The sequence below is a fragment of the Mytilus edulis genome, chromosome 14 (genome assembly GCF_963676685.1).
Source record: "Mytilus edulis chromosome 14, xbMytEdul2.2, whole genome shotgun sequence".
In the NCBI taxonomy this organism is placed as follows: domain Eukaryota; kingdom Metazoa; phylum Mollusca; class Bivalvia; order Mytilida; family Mytilidae; genus Mytilus; species Mytilus edulis.
Window position 1 is genome coordinate 53,046,048 of NC_092357.1, and position 17,905 is coordinate 53,063,952.

At 31.7% G+C, this 17,905-nt stretch overlaps 1 protein-coding gene across 11 annotated transcripts in view; it reads left to right on the forward strand.

Moving 5' to 3' along the window:
• LOC139503691 (titin-like) overlaps positions 1–17,905 on the forward strand; it is a 284,829-nt gene that overhangs the window by 190,368 nt on the left and 76,556 nt on the right. For 6 of the 11 annotated variants that reach the window (XM_071293520.1, XM_071293523.1, XM_071293521.1 and 3 more), the window contains 21 exons: positions 1,792–1,883; positions 2,252–2,492; positions 2,966–3,283; positions 3,577–3,696; positions 4,082–4,903; positions 5,818–5,932; positions 6,674–6,846; positions 7,082–7,193; positions 7,609–7,838; positions 8,216–8,501; positions 8,881–9,049; positions 9,386–9,586; positions 9,725–9,983; positions 10,316–10,582; positions 10,821–11,087; positions 11,241–11,507; positions 15,649–15,915; positions 16,064–16,333; positions 16,485–16,754; positions 17,045–17,311; positions 17,614–17,880. In XM_071293520.1, the coding sequence (XP_071149621.1) occupies positions 1,792–1,883; positions 2,252–2,492; positions 2,966–3,283; positions 3,577–3,696; positions 4,082–4,903; positions 5,818–5,932; positions 6,674–6,846; positions 7,082–7,193; positions 7,609–7,838; positions 8,216–8,501; positions 8,881–9,049; positions 9,386–9,586; positions 9,725–9,983; positions 10,316–10,582; positions 10,821–11,087; positions 11,241–11,507; positions 15,649–15,915; positions 16,064–16,333; positions 16,485–16,754; positions 17,045–17,311; positions 17,614–17,880 (5,280 nt within the window). Of the gene's footprint in view, positions 1–1,791; positions 1,884–2,251; positions 2,493–2,965; positions 3,284–3,576; positions 3,697–4,081; positions 4,904–5,817; positions 5,933–6,673; positions 6,847–7,081; positions 7,194–7,608; positions 7,839–8,215; positions 8,502–8,880; positions 9,050–9,385; positions 9,587–9,724; positions 9,984–10,315; positions 10,583–10,820; positions 11,088–11,240; positions 11,508–11,924; positions 12,192–14,414; positions 14,688–15,648; positions 15,916–16,063; positions 16,334–16,484; positions 16,755–17,044; positions 17,312–17,613; positions 17,881–17,905 lie in introns of all 11 variants that reach the window. The other 5 variants (XM_071293518.1, XM_071293526.1, XM_071293528.1 and 2 more) reach the window with 2 other exon arrangements.

Sequence of the window (17,905 nt, forward strand, 5' to 3'; positions counted from 1 at the left end):
ACTTCTAATAGAGATTAAATGATTGATGAATGTGAATACACAATTAATTTATTCTATATCTAGGTAAACAGGAAGATTTTTTAATGTTTTTATTTGATGTATTTGGATGTAATTTAAAATCGAATCAACTTTTACAAATCTTGACAATTTAGCCAGTGGCAAAAGAAATAAAAAATAAATTGAAAACTTTTTATAGGGTTCTACAGATAGGTTCAATGAAGATAATTGATAAAAGTGATAAAAATATAAAATCTTAATGTCCAGCATGTAGGCAATTAGTATAAGATGTGCTGAGAATTTGTTTTATAGAACATAGTATTTAATGCTGAAATTAAATACGGAAATTCAATATTTTCATTGAAATAGATCTGTGGATATTTTAGACCTTTTAAATGAAGTGTGTGAAAAACAAAAGAATGGATTTTAAAAATTGAAAGAAATTAACAGTGCATTCATTTTTATGTAAAGTTATGACATTTTTGGCCTGGTTTGTAAAATAAACCAAAACAATGATATGAAGAAAGTGATTTTAAGGCTGTCAATGTGAAGTGATCAGTTTTTATACTTACAATTTATAAATAGAAAATAATTGATATTAGACATGTGTTGCAAACATGGAATTTTTTACTTATACAACATATTAAGATGAAAAATCTATAATTACAAAATTACATTGTTAATTTTATAATGGCCTCAATAACTAAAAATGATGATATAAGCTAACTATGAAATGGAAAAATGGATTTTCTGCAGTGTCTTATTCTTAATGATGGATTCTTAATCAGAAAATGTTTTATAACAGCAGTGTTAGCGAAATAGAAACTGCCTTGGATATGAATAAATTATGAATTTCATTGGGAAAAGATCCTGCATTTTGAAAATGAATACAAGTTAACCTATTGATTCTAATGAAAAATGGATGCAATATATAGATATTAAGCCAAGATGTGAAATAGGCTCTGAAGATTTGAAAAAAATTACAATGTGCAATATTGAGACATTCTAGGAGATTTGTGCAGTGTCTTCTCGCAAGGTGCATGATTTGTTCAGTCTGCTAAAATGACTGTTGGGTATACTTATATTACTATTATAAGTAGTTTGAAAATTGAAACATTGACTCTAGAGTATTTATACACAGGTTAGTTGAATAAGGGGAGATAATTTTATTGTTTTTGTTTTTTATGTTGTACCTCAAAAGTAAAGTACATTGTTGTTAAATCATTAATCTGTAGACTTAGACTTTATCTTTGTGCACAGAGAATTTAGATTTTTTAAATCTCTAAATCTCTAAATATCATTCTCTTCAAAGTTCATTAGGTTCAGATAATTATAAATACAAATAAGTATATTTCGTACATGTAGTTTTCTTTTGATAATTTTTTACAATAAAAATGTTGGTAATTTGATTGCAGTAAACCTTAGATAGATATTGCAATAAAAAAGAACAATTAATGTAATGCAAACATTTTTGTAAATGTCGGAGAGGGGGGGGAATCTTAAGTAAAAAGCAAGCTTCAACTGATGTAAAAGAGATTGAAAATATTTGATTTTAGTAACAGCTCTACAGCTGAATACTTGTATGGGATTGCACCTAATAATGAAATTACACCTGATACTGAAATTACACCTGATACTGAAATTGCTGAGTGTGAGTAACTCAGTAATTAAGGGTACTATACATGACAAAAGTAGATACAATTGTGCTTTATAATGGAAAGAAACATTTGTATTTTCATCTGATTTGAATGGAATTCTTTCAGTATTTTATGATTGAATTGCTTTCTATTACAGGCACAGATGAGGCTGTGAAAGGAGAGGACACTGCTGTCATTGTCACTGAAGGCAAAGCACCAGAATTTCTACTCAAGATACAAACAGAGACAGTAAGTTCATTGAAAATAAAATAAAATGTTATGATCCTTAAAAAAATTATACAACAAAACATCATCAGATCAGCTTTATTGTCTTCAATGATCCCAAATTTGTTTTGATTGATCAGTGATATCAGTTTCCTAGGTTTATACAGTTATATCAAATATTTTAAAACCAGGCTATATCTAAAAAATGTTAGTAAGCCTTGAAGCCTATATTCAAATTTGTTGACTATTACAAACCAACAGTTTGACCTCAGGTTTAAGGTCAAACTTTTTAACTGAAAATGAATTGACATTGTAATAAAGATGATTCTTTTTATCTGATTTTAGAAATGCAATCAGTCATTTATTCAATATATATTTATACTCATTTATAGGTTGAACAAGGTGAACTTGCTGATTTCAATGTAGAAGTTTTAGGAACACCACGACCAGAAATTCATTGGTTGTACAATGGTATTGAGATCCTACCAGACAAACGTCATGCTATATTCGACGAGAAAAATTTATCCCACCTACAGGTGTATGACATTGACGAGGCTGTACGAGGAACATATTCTGTGGAGGCTACCAATGATTATGGTACTGCCACATGTAGTGCTGAATTGGTGGTCAAAAGTAAGTAGCAATATGTATTTTCATTTAGCGTTCTGTTGATGAACAAATGACTTTTACATTTGCAGTTCTCTTTATTTCCCAATGACTTTTACATTTGCAGTTCTCTTTATTTCCCAATGACTTCAGTGAATACAACATTAAGTAATACCCATACATAGCTGAACAGCCAGTCATCCACAATACTTTAAATTCAGAGCTTGGGGCAGAAGTACCTACTTACGGTACTTATGGTTTGGAATATTGGGTCCTCAATGCTCTTCAACTTTGTACTTGTTTGGCTTTATGACTATATTGATCTGAGCATCACAGATGAGTCTTATGTAGACAAAACTCAAGTCTGGCATACTAAATCATAAGCCTGATACCTTTTAAAACTATTAGTATCAGATATTACACTTTAAAAAAAAGTCAGCTTTTACATTGATTTTTGCACCAATTGAAACTTAACTGTCAAAAATGATTTAATTTTACAGCACAACCAGAAGAAATTACACAAGAACTCCTAGCTCCTAAATTCATTGTTGAGATACAGACAGTGGAAGCTACAATCGGAGAAACAGCCAAATTTACCTGTAAAGCTCATGGACAACCCAAACCACAAATTCTGTGGTTTAAAAATGACAAAGAAATTACTAAGGATGACAACAGATTTAGTATACAGTATGGTGATGAGGAAGGGGAGGAAACTCTACTTATTGTCGATGTATTACCAGAACATGATGGGACATATACAGTAGAAGCCAAGAACACTGCTGGTAGTACCAAATCTAAAGCTGAACTCTTTGTTGAAGGTAAATATTCTTTCAAGAGAAACAGATATCATGGTTTTCATCATAATGAGCAAATCATATTAGCTTAAGTTTTCATAAGGTTTTCACATTGTACAAAATGCATTTTATAAATACTCGTTAAACCAAAATTTTAATTCTGTAATTTAGGAGACAGTAATCTTGAAAAGCTACTACAAATATTACTCTTCTACATAGTAAATATGTTTATGATGCCTCTTTTTAACAAAAGCATATGAAAGACCTCAGGGAATAGAGTAAATTGCTAAATCATTAATTGTACATTTGAATTGTAGAAGTGAGAGAGGACAAACCCTCAGCTCCAGAGTTCATTAGAGTACCAGAAAAAGTGTCTGCTAGACAACATGATACAGCTCAATTCATGGTCAAGGTCATTGGAACTCCCAAACCTAAAGGTAAGAACATACTTTAAGATTTACATACAGATATATTCTTTACCAATTGTCATAACTTACATTTGTTGATTGCAATTTTTTCCCTAATTTTCTGATATTTTGCACTGTGTGTAAGTATCTTGAGAGTCCAGATAAAAATGCAAGTAAACTTGAGACCTGTTTTTTATACATTACTAAACTGAAATTTATCTAAAAAATATTGGTTATTTACACCACTTTGCCAATGTGACAAACTTGGATCTTCCCTTATATGGATACATCAACAGAGTTTAGAACATTTTTTGTGTAAAACTATTCATGAAATCAGCTAAATAGTTATAAACATTGAAAAAGTATCCACTAAAATAAGTTTGTTTACTGTTTCTCATTATATTTTCTTTTGCAGTTGTATGGAAGAAAGACAACATGATATTGGAAGACAAAGAACTCTACCAATTTGAAAAGTACGAGGACCAATACTGTTTTGAGGTGAAGGACAGTGATGTAGTGGATGCTGGTGTCTACACCTGTGTTGCTACTAATGAAGTAGGGGAGGTCACTGTTGACATTCCTCTGATTGTCAATGAGATAGACCGTGACAAGAGACTATCAGAATCCCCACTGGTCCTTCGTCACCAAGACACGTCACAAGCACCAGAATTCACAGAGATCTTTGAGGCTGTAACTGTAATGGAAGACAAACCATTAGAGTTAACATGCAGAGTTACTGGACTTCCACGTCCTGAGATCACATGGCTGAAGAATAACAAAGAGATTGCTCAGTCTCCCAATGTTAAAATGTCATACGATGATGATACATGTACACTGAAGATAAAGAAAACCAACATCATGGACCATGAAGGAGAATACAAAGTTATTGCTGAAAATCCAGCAGGTATGGCTGATGTAACAGCACCAGTCACTATTGAGGGTAAAACAGAAAAACCAGAATTCACACGTAAACTTAACAACCGTGATGTCAAAGAAGGCAGACCTGTCAAATTTGAATGTTCTGCCAAGGGTATTCCAGCACCTGATATAACATGGTTCCTGAACAACAAGCCTGTAGAAGGTGTACGATTCCACACAGATGTCCGTAAGAGTTTCTCCGACACAATCTACAGTCTGAGTATTGATAAGACTGAAATAGAAGATGCTGGAGAAGTGAAAGCCATCGCTAAGAACAAAGCAGGAGAGGCTGTTACCATTGCCAAACTTCTTGTTGAAGGTATAGTGTTACATTTATTAAGTTTGTGAATCTACTCTTTTTATTCTAGAAGCATATCAGAATATGTTAAAAATTCTAATGTTTAGCAATTATAAAAATATTTTAAATTAGAATGTTTTGCTTTCTAGACTATTTCATTACACAAGAATTAAAATAAAGTATTTCTGACTTTATATATCATTTGAGTAAAATTGCAAAACTTTTTTTTTGACAAGATTTTGCACAGATTTGAGAAAATAAGTTAACCAATTTTGTTTTCTATTGACTAAATCTGGAAACTAAACAGTAATCATAAAAGAAAATTGTACTTAAGGTGGCTCGGGACTATTCGACTGCGCATAATTTCACGCATGAATTACAAAAGTATTTGTCGTAAATTCGATATAATTTTTTTTAATATTTTGATTGATTAGAAATGTCAAATCATTGTAGTTATGTAACTAATAGAATATTTTCGTTATTATCGGTATTTTTTAAAGGGTCAAAATGACAATTCACCCATTTTCACCATTTTCCCGCCAAAATTTGGGTTTTAAGGTAAAACATTTTTTTTTCCTTATCGGTGACCTATGTTTTTTATTGGCTCATTCTTTGAAGCTATATTCCAGCTTTTCATATAACAGTTTTGGACCAATTGTCATAGAACGTTTTTTTGATATTCCGAAAAAAATATATCAACAACTCTATTTCCCCTATCATTTCATTGAAAAATGGTCCCTTTTACATACCTGTTTAAAAGTAAAATTTTGAGCTTAAATGGTCCGTGACCCCCTATTTATTTTTGACCAATTTGAATCATTTTCTTTAAAGAATAAAATAACCAAAAATACGGCACTTCTGATAGAAACTTCGAATACGCCCGAGCCACCTTAAGTAATTGTATTATGAAATTGTCTTCGTTTATCTATTAACAGAGAAGAAAGAAGCTCCTAAGTTTGTAAGAAAACTTGACACTGTGAACGTTGTGGAGAATGATACTGCCGTACTAGAGGTGGAAGTCACAGGAAAACCAAAACCACATGTCACTTGGTAAGGCTGTTATCTCTATATATGTTAATGCAGACGTCACTTGGTAAGGCTGTTGTCTCTATATATGTTATAAATGCAGACGTCACTTGGTAAGGCTGTTGTCTCTATATATGTTATAAATGCAGACATCACTTGGTAAGGCTGTTGTCTCTATATATGTTATAAATGCAGACATCACTTGGTAAGGCTGTTGTCTCTATATATGTTATAAATGCAGACATCACTTGGTAAGGCTGTTGTCTCTATATATGTTAATGCAGACGTCACTTGGTAAGGCTGTTATATCTATATATGTTAATGTAGATGTCACTTGGTAAGGCTGTTATCTCTATAACCACATGTCACTTGGTAAGGCTGTTATCCCTATATATGTTAATGCACACTCTTTTTATATCTTTTTTATCCAGAAAGTATATGAAAGTGAAAATCACCTATAAATAAAATTGTGAAATTTCCTGTAAAAGGGAAATAACCTAGAAATAATTGAGTGATATCTTACAGAAATAACAATCATAAGATTAGAAAAAAATTACAACATCTTCCTTGTTTTGTGACATAGTTTTATATATTCAAGAAATGTAAATGATATTGTGTATTGTAGGTTGACATATATGTAAATGATATTGTGTATTGTAGGTTGACATATATGTAAATGATATTGTGTATTGTAGGTTGGCATATATGTAAATGATATTGTGTATTGTAGGTTGGCATATATGTAAATGATATTGTGTATTGTAGGTTGACAATGGACAAAGAAATCCCTGACTCAGACAGAACAAAGATAGAGGTCGAAGGTAACGTCCACAGACTGACCATCAAAGAAACCAAGAAAACTGATGAGGCCCTGTACACAGCACGTGCCAGCAACCCAGCTGGTCAAGTGTCTTGTAACGGCAGAATCAAAATACAACGTAAGTTGACATTTAAATGTTGGGAATAGAGTAACAAACCGTCCCTATTTTGTTGTATGGAGTTTCAGTTTAAGTATGTGAATTTCAAAGTAAATAAAAGTTGAAGACCAAAAGTCACAATTTATATTTGTTATAATTAATAATTATCAGCTGTTTACATTTCAGCGTAAATTAATTTTAATTCTTATGTTCTGTTAATAATAAATGTTACTATTTTTTTCCTTTTATATTCCAGCTGCTAGAAGACCTTCTATTGTAACCAAAATGGCCGACACATTGCTTCCAGAAAATGCTCCTGCCAAATTTGAATGCCAAGTAGAAGGACTTCCTCTACCTAATGTTAAATGGTCAGTAATTTAATTTTCATGAGTTCAGTTGATTTAGCCATGAGATATTGAAATGTTGGTAAAGTAGTATAAAAATTCTTATAAACTACACAGTTATATTATGAATGTAAACATATATTGAAAATTGTATATAAAAAAATGGATCATAGCTATTTGGTAGTATTTACAAGATAATAAAAATGAATTGAGCAATAATATTATTTATAATGAAATTCACCAAACTTTTATAAAATAAAATTTTGTACTTTTGGATATGTTTCTGTTTACGACTGTTTATAGTTTATTTATATTCCCTTTGTCAGAATCTGTAATGCCATCTACCGATACCTTTTAATTTTCTCTACAAGACATTTAATTTTCTCTACAAGACATTTGATTTTCTCTACAATACATTTGATTGAGATTGTGTTTGTAGGTTTATCAATGATAAGGAGATAGAGGAAGGAGAGGATGTTCACATAAGATTTGACAGACGTAGGAGTACCTACACACTGGAGATTGACAATGCCACACCCGAGATGCAGGGTCTTCTCAAAGCTGTGGCTGCCAACGCCATGGGAGAACAACTTATGACAGCTAACCTTGAAGTCAGAGGTCAAGCTCCTAAATTTGAAGAAACACCACTCAAATGTACCATTCTGGAAGGTGAGATTGACATGCTTATTGACCAGATTTTTCACATACACATTATAACATATAATGCACAACAAAAATGTATTAGATATCCTCATGTTATAAATAAAGTACAGGGATCTGTTGACAAAAATATATCAAATAAACCTGAAACAATTTTTCATCTATTGGTATTGAGGCATTAAAATCCAACCAGTGAATTTTTTTCATAAAAAAACATAGAACTAAATGAAATTATAGCAGAAAATTGTAGGTAAGGAAAATTTATTGCATTGCACAGTACTGAGTAGTCTTAGTATTCTATATGGTTATCTTACTACAGAAAGGACATTGTTCTATGGGATTTATATTGTTTATCAGTTTATTGACTGTATTATTTTACTTTCTAGGTGAATCTGGAATGTTCCGATGTTTGGTATCTGGTGAACCTACTCCAGAAATTCTCTGGTCCAAGGGTAAATGGAATAAGATCAAAGACGGTGGAAAATACAAAGTATACAAAGATGAGACTACAGGTGAAGATGTCCTAGAAATAACTGACATCAAGAAGAAAGATGCTGGAACGTACCTGGTCACAGTTAAGAATGAGCATGGTACGACTGATGCACCAGCAACACTTATCGTAACAGACAAACCTGAGGATGTACAAGATTGGAAAGACATGCTCAAACACAGGTAACAAATCAAAGATCAAAGGGCATTCAGTTTGTAATCTACTGATTTCCAGTGTCTGTTTTTTTTATATGACATGTTTTAAAAACTGTGACATTTTTATCATTGATTAATATTAAACTTATAATTGAATTATTCAACCAACAAAGAAATAATACTGTGGATCCATTTATTTTCGTGGGTACCAATTTTCGTGGATTGCTGAAAAACATCATTTTCATGGATTTTTAATTTTCTTGGCAAATATGCAATTCGTTAAACATTTATATTTGTGGTTAACCTGAAACCATGAATTCCACGAAAAATTGGGATCCAACGAAAATTAATGAATCCACTGTATATCATTTAACTGGTAAACAAATCATCAATCTCTATATTACAGAGAAATAGAAAGAAGACAGATTGAGGAAGAGGAACTATTACTCCCCAACCTTAAACATGTGGAGCAGGAGGAAGCCGTACCTGAAGACAAAAAGAAGTTTACCCCTGGATTCATGGAACACGATGAACCTGTCGCTTTTGAAATATTCAAGAAGAGAAGAGAGTCTCAGGTATAGTAGAAGGAAAACATATAATTAAGAATGTTTTCCACAACGCACAAAAATTAAAGATAGATGTTAAATAAACATTGTTTTAAAATCTCCAGATTTGTCACAGATGAATTAATTATTTCATTAAAATGGGTTTGATGTCATTCCAATTTTGATTGACAGTATTTTTGATTTTATTGGTATTGAAGAGAGATTTATTACAAATGAATTTGATTATTTTATAAATTTAAACATACAAACAGGATATGTAGAATTACCCATCATTTGATCAATTTTTCTGACAAATTGCAAACAAATAAAATATGTTTGTTGATTATAACCCTGATTTTTTTTTAGCTGACTCAAATCCCAGAGCGATCAGAGCCAGAGAAGATGAAGAGAGAAAAGCCAGAATTAGAGACCTATGAAAAACCCAAACCTGAAGAGAAATCTCCTGAAAAAGTAGAAGAAAAGGAGAAAGAAAAATATGTTAGAGGAGTTAAACCAAAGGAGATTGAAGAAGTTGAAGAATTCCAACTCAAAATACCAAAGGCTGATGTAAGTGCTAGAAGTCACGATATTTATTTCATATTTTTATAAATATTCAAACATTAATTTGATGTATGACAAACTTCACATTCGTGAAATGGAATATAGATAGAATGCCTGTTTATTTTTGATATAATTATTTTCCAGTGGAAGTTTATAACTCCTCTCAAAGACACAACAGTCAAGGAAACAGAAGAAGCCATCTTTGAATGTGAATTGAACATTTCAAATGTTTCTGTGACCTGGACTGTCAAAGATCAGGTGATAGAACAAAGTCCAAAGTACATCATCAAATCTGACAAGACCAAACATACTCTCATCATAGCCAAATGTCTGCCTCAAGACAAAGGGGAGATAACTTGCTCATTTGCTAAATTACAGACCAAGGCTAAATTGACAGTTGAAGGTAAGTTGATGCAGTAATATATCCTGTCATTCTCTGCCAAACTTTTTTTTTTTTTTTTTTTATTTAAATTTAAAACCTGATAAGGAGGTTCTGAAACTCATTTTGAAATTAAAAAGACGAAAATACTCAATCAACAATGTATGTAAAGGATCAATAACCAGCAAAACTTAAAAAAGGGAATGGTGAAGGTGTTGTCGACATTAGATTCATGAAAAAAGGAAAGTGCAAATTATATCAAAGGAAACCAATTTTGCATGTTGATTTATCTTATACAAATGAAATATAAAGTAAGGTAAAAATCATAGATTAAACTATATATAATGTTTGTACAGAAGTGCCAGCAGAGTTCATCTTGAAGCTTGAAGATGCTAAGGTTGAACAAAACCAAGATGCAACCTTCACTTGTAAGGTCAACAAAGAGGATGTAGAGGTCAACTGGTTGATTGACAACAAAGAGGTACCAGATTCACCAAAGTATGATGTGAAGCATGAAGATGTGACACATTCCCTGACTATTAAGGATATAGATGTTGGTGATTCATGTGAAGTGTCAGCAGTATTTGGTGATGCATCAACTTCAGCCAAACTTGTTGTTCAAGGTAAAATAATGCATTCAGTAAAAATAAAATATATGGTAAGAATAGCACTAAAACTAAAGAAATAATATAATCAAATTGAAACTGTTTTGTTATTTCAGTCTCGAAAAATAAAAGTATTGATATATTGTAATTGTTAACCAATATTATTCCATCCATATTTTTCAAAAAAATATTCAGTTGATGCTTGTGAGTATATTGTTAGATATGTCAGATTCTAATTCTCTTATAATAATTACAGACGTAGCTGCTGATTTCTCCATGCCACTTAAAGATGCCACTGGTCTTGAAAACTCAACAGTTGAATTTGTCTGTGAGTTGACCATACCATCAGATGATGTACAATGGTTCCTAAACGATAAACCATTACAAGAAAGTGATAAAGTCAAAATCATTAAAGACGGCAGGAAACACAGAGCTGTTATTAATAATGTCAGCATTGAGGATGAAGGTCAAATATCAGTTACCGTTGGTGACAAGAAATCAATGGCTGGTCTTTATGTTGATGGTAAGTTTCTTTACACTATTCTGTATTACAAAAATCTTGGGAAATTTTATTTTGAACTAACTTGCATTTGTACATCTGACTGTTAAAAATTAAAATCATAGTTATTTAATAAAATATAAGGGCTTTTTTTAGTACCAAATGTTATTCTTTCAGAAGTGGCACCTGAATTCACCAAGCCATTATCAGATGCTACAATTTTGGAGGGAGATACTGTAGAGTTGACTTGCGAGGTGAACAAAGAGGGCGCCACTGTCAAATGGTTTGCCGACGCCAAAGAAATCACTGATGATGATAAGTTTGAAATTATCACTGAAGCTACAGTACACAAACTCCGTCTAAAAGATGCCTCATTATCAGACGCTGCTGAAATTACAGCAAAGGTCGAAGATCAGAAAACTACAGCAAAACTCAGTATTGAAGGTATGTCATGGCATGACTATATACAATTTGTAAGAGCTTTTGAATATTGCTTCCTCCTTTTTGAATTAGATTTTATTCACAACCATGGATACATATTGTCTAAATAAGCATGACTGTGTCACAGATTTAAATGAGATATTCACCTGCAATATGTCTATAACTTTTTAATGTTATTAATATTGCTTACATGTGTAACATCTTAGGTACAGTGTTACTGGTAAAAAAATAAAATTAAACAGCTGTGCTTTGCCATGTTTGTGATTACTGGCTATAAAAACACATAACTGCTATGCTTTGTGATTTTAGGACACAAAATGCAATGTTTGTACTTTGTGAATATTTCTATATAAGATTTTCTAATATGGCACCTGTGTATTGAAAGAGCATGATATTTTATTGGCATGAATTTCTCCTCAGATACTCCTGTTGAATTCCTTGCTAAACTAACAGAACAGTTTGTTGAGGAAGACCAACAATGTGTTTTTACGTGTGTGGTCGACCGTGAAGATGTGACGGTTGATTGGTTCCATAATGACGCACCTTTGTTGCCTAGCGACAAGCATGTGGTTAAAGATGAGAAAAAGATGCACACTCTAGTCATAAATAATACTGATCACTCCGACATTGGTGAATATACAGTTGTCGTGGGTGACAGTAGAAGTTCAGCCAAGCTGAATCTTGATGGTAAATTATTTATACATTGTTTGCAGTGGTAATTGAAGCACTGTGTTACACATATCATGTACACATATAATGTACACATACTATATACAGACTGGGTAAGGACTAACATCCTCGATTCAAAATACTGTTAAAAACTTTTATATTACAAAGATGGAATTTATGATAAATATATATAATGTTATTTTAATTTACTCAGTCTTTTAAAATGAATTGGAAGCTTATCAAATCTGTTTTTGAAACAATGTTCTTCATTCAACTTTTATATCAGAAAAGGATAATTTTATGTCAAAAGCATAATGAATCCATTTTTTACACACATTAATAACATGTTTGTATACATCATTTTGGAAGATGATTAACAAAGGAAAATTTATTTATTTATTGGGAAGAATTCATATTTTGAAATTGTTCCTAAAGACCTAAAGAAAACAACAGTATTTTGAAAATTTATACAAAAAGCATATAACAGTGTACTTCTGATTATATATTTTCTTGTATCTATGATTCTTGCAATGGCTGTCTTTGCAATATGCAAATGAATTCTTCAGGAAAGATCGTATAAGACATTAACCTGCACTCTTCAAAACTCTCTTTGTTGCTTTATATTAATGAAAACACATAAATAACTTTATATAAAAGAATCTCTGCACTTCTGAACAGTTTAAAATATTACTGGAAAATTATATATATTGTGTGAATTATTAATACACATTTTAAAATATAAAAGGAAACAGAAAAAGCAGAAATTAAGATCTTTATTTTGAAGAAAAAGTTAAGAAAACAAAATTGAGTTTTACAGCTGAGGAATAAAAGAGATATGCTTTGACGACAATTAAAATTGACATGTATTTAATTATTACACTGTTTAACTTTTATCAGAAAAAATGACTTTATCATCATTTTGCATGCTTATGCCATAACAAGCATATTACTTCTATTTATATTCAGATGAATGATTGTAAATGTTTGATCAAATAGTCATTAATCACTAATACACGTCCAGAAGATGTACCTAATTGGATTTAATCTAAAAATCCTAGATATTTTTGTATCATTTTGTTATATTGTAATGATAATTTGGAATATTCAAATCTTGTTCAAAAGTCAGTTTAACATCCACTCCCTTTTAAATTGGCAATCATACCACAAGTCCTTCTTTTAATATTAATAATCAATGAAAATAATATTTGATGAGAATAACCGAGATCATAGTACGAATGATTACCTGGAAACTTTTTGAAAATCTGCGTTAAATTGTCTATTGTCTATTTATCTTCTGGATGTGTATGTTTTATGCATGTTGTGATCTCTTGCATTTTGTGTTTGATGTGTGTCTATCCCTGTTTTCCTTCCAGCATCACCCGTTTCCATAGTAACACCTCTAAAACAAACGGAAGGTTTTGAACAGCAGAATGCAACAATGTTGTGTGAACTTTCTGGTCGCACTACTGAAGCAATATGGCTGAAAGGAAACGATGTGTTAGAAGATTCAGAAAAATATCGAATGACATGGGATAGTTGCATGCACAGTTTAACAATAGTCAATTTAAATTTTGACGATGAGGCAGAATATTCCCTTATTGTTGGTGATAAGCGCACATCTGCTTTTTTGTTGGTCGAGGGGATGTACAGTAGAGTAGAAAGTGATATTGATGACTCGGATCATTTTTCAGAATCTCAGGGAAATATATATTGATAAAAACACTTCTGTGATAGTGAATTGTTAAATTTTGCAAATTTATGAAGATATTTAACCTTTATATTTGTACATACATATATTCATATATTCAAGATTATTTATATATTTATTGCATGTTTGTGATATTTGATTATTGAAAAATTAATTCTGTGATACATTTAAATGACATTAGGTTATAAATATATTTTTCAAAGATAAACACATTTGGCAGCATAGGAATTTGATTATAGTTTTATTTTAGAGAAAAGGGAGGGAAAATATATAGTTTGAGACATAGAATAGAATAGTAAGAAGATAAGGGATGGTTGAGCCATTTAAAGCTGTTTGGGAAAAAAATGTATAAAAAAGAATATAGTTCTAATGATTGAAAATAGACTTATAGAGAGTATAAAGGATCTGTGATATTTACTTTTTTTTTTTAATTATTAAACAAAAATTGTATATTTTATTAAAATGAATGTATCTGCTCTTGATATGGATATGAATTTTACATATTTTGTGTGCATGGGACTTTTGCCTTCCAGATCTACCTCTTAATATGACACTAACTGTCAGTCGATTGAGAAAAAGACACGAACAAATAGCTTCATTTATGTGCTCTGTATCAAAAAGTGATATTCTCGTTGATTGGTACAAAGATGAGCATGAATTATATCCGTCTGACAAGTATGAATTCGTAGAAGCTGAATGTGTGCATGGTTTAATTATTCATGATTTATGCATGGCTGATTATGGTAGTTACTGTGTTGTGATTGGACGGAAAAGAAATATGCATGGTGACCACTTGACCATGGGAGGTTTGTAAAGCTATACATTTCGTAATTGCACTCTTGCCAAAATCTTTTATTTTTAATTGCCCAATATTGTACAAAACTTGAAGTTATTAAACTGAATGTTTTATATACTATGATTTTTACAAACAGTTGAGTCCGGTTAATTCACCTTCAAAATAATTCTGTTGATGTAATTACCATTCCTTCTATAAGTAGACATGTTTTTCTAGAAAAAGAAATATATAAATTCAATGAAATGAAAAAAGAGAAGGCTAATCCTGCTTTCATATGCTTATGCTTTTTGTTCTTCCAATTAATGAGATAAAGTAAATGAATACTTGTGCTTTAACTCAGATGCTTATCAAGGTAGATGTTGTCTTTGTTTATATTTAAAATGTTAGATTTGTTTTAAATGTTTTAAAGTTTTGATGGAAGGTTTTGGTATTCTTTGTTAATTTTATTTATACCTTGTCTATAATGGGGATAATTTAGAGCTATGTATATTGTCAAAAAACCTTTTCTGGCCTTGAAGATATCTAGAAGTTCTTATAAGTGATTCCACTTTCATATACCATATTCAGGGTTGTTTTTTTTATGCATTATGATTGTGATTTGGGGCTAAAATGAGCCAGTAAAATGTCTGCAGAGTAGACATAGTAAAATTCCTACATCTAAAAATATCAAACAAATTTCTTGATGTACAGTAAATTTTGTTCAAAACAAGCAAGAAACATTTTAAGTGTTAAAATTGAAAGATATTGAAAGTGTGTGTAAATTATTTATAAGAAATGTTATGCCTTTAATAGCATGTTTTTCCCGTACTAATGAATGAATAATTAGTATACTCGACTCGCATGCTTATACAAAATAAATGGGGTCTTTTTTGTTGCATTTCATTGGATATATTTGTTTTAAATTACATTGTGAATTAATTAAAATTTTTATTGCACAGTTGAGGATGATATGAATGAATTGATTATTTTAGAGGCCCCAGTACAATTCATCATACCTCTGGAGGAAGCCACTGTCCTTGAGGGAGAGAGCGTGACCTTCACATGTGAGACTACTGATGAAATGGCACCAGCCAAATGGTACAAAGATGGCAAAGAAATCGTCCCATCTGACCATATGCAAACTGAATCAAAGGGCAAGGTTCATAAATTGATTATACCCAAAGCTGACATTGATGACCGAGCAGAGTATACTGTACAGGTCAGGGACAAGACTAGCAAAGCACCATTGTTTGTTGAAGGTATGTACAATAACTCTGTTTGAATTTACATACATCAAAATTCAGATTTTAAAACTGCCATATTGAGATGGCTTCATCCACTATTTATTCATGTTTTGCAATATATATAGCAGATATAAGAATTCTCATATTTTACTTCTATTTTTAGAAAAACCACTGAAAATTACCAAACCACTTAGTGAGAGATATAACTCTGTGGAAGGTGACACTTTGACCTTGGTTTGTGAGGTCAACAAGCCTGGAGTTGTTGCTATGTGGCTGAAGGATGGAGAACAGATAACTATCACTGATGGTTATGAGATTACAGTTGATGGCTGTCGTCACATCCTCACCATACCAGACGTCACTTTAGATGATGAAGCTGAATACACCATTATGATTGGTTCAGAGGAGTCAACTGGACTGGTTCTTATAGAAGGTAATGTACTTTTACTTACAAACCTATAAGTATCTAGAAAAAAATAATAAATAAGCAGGAAGTGTCTTTCAGTTTAATATGAATTCTTTATGTTCAAAAATAGAAGATCAGACAAATAAAAAATTGAATTTTAAAATCTTTTGTTTTACAGAAACTGCAGCCGGATTTACTCACAGACTGAGTGATACTGACGTAAACGAAGGCGAAATGATCCAACTAGAATGTACATTGAGTCGCCCAGATGTCAAGGTCAGGTGGCTGAAAAATCGTAAACCATTAACACCTAGCGATCGTATCAAGATATTATGTGATCGTTATAGGCATGTCCTACAGATTATGGAAGCTATCCCTGAGGATGAGGGCGAATATACCATCGAAATTACCGAGAATATTGAAAGTTCTGCTGCTATTAGAATCAGAGGTAAGCTCACAGAAAATAAGAAATTTCATAACGTAAGCAAATGATAACAACTTAATGTGTGGTTTGAAAAATTCTCAGGTCAATGGAAACCCAAGACTCTCAGGTTCTAATTATGATATGAAAATATAATGTCAAAATGTAAGTCATCATATATCCATATCTGTACTCTTGATGGGACTTTTTACTTCTAAGATAATCATAGATTTTTTTAAAGGATTCTTTTTGAAAAATCAAGTCTCATAGAACCAAAGTAGCATAAACTAAGTTGTATGTTTATCATTTTTTTACAGAACTGACACCCAGCTTTATCAAAAAACTTATGAACAAGATATCAAAAGAAAAAGACTCAGTTATACTGGAATGTGAACTGAACAAACCAAATATTCCTGTTAGATGGCTCAAAGATGGTGTGGAACTGGTACCTAGTGATAGAATCAGACTGGTATCTGATGGAAACATTCATAGGCTCATCATTGATGATGCCACACTAGAGGACAGTGGCACATATACTTGTGTATGTGGCTCTGTAACTACAGAGGCCACTCTTGGTATAGATGGTATGTTTTTTACTTTCTTATTGACAAATATAACATCCCAGGATGTTTATAAACAGTTAAAAAAAAAATCAAATAAAAATGGCATGGAAAATAAGGTCAAATCAAAAAGGTTTAAGGACATGTTCCAAATATATTGAATGTTTGAAGTATTGTTAGTAAAATATGATTTTTTAACCTAACAATCACACTTTAGAAAAAGGCAGCATAGATATAAAATGTGTGAAAATGACGATTGTCTAACGTTTGTATTGACAAATATCTAATGTTTGCTCAGAATGACAATATAATAATGCTTCCCACAGAATTACCAGCAGAGTTCAAGAGACCTCTAAAAAACATCACAGCCAAGGAAGAAGACCAAGTTATCTTGGAATGTGAACTATCTAAACCAAACAAACCAGTCAAATGGACAAAAGATGGGAAGGATATTGTCCCTGATGATCACATCCACTTCTCTGCTGACCTGTCCACACATCAGATGTCAATAGACAATGTCAGTCTAGATGACAAAGGAGATTACACATGTGTATGTGGGGATGTGGCTACAGAAGCTAAACTCATCATTCAAGGTAACACATCATATCATCCTTTTCA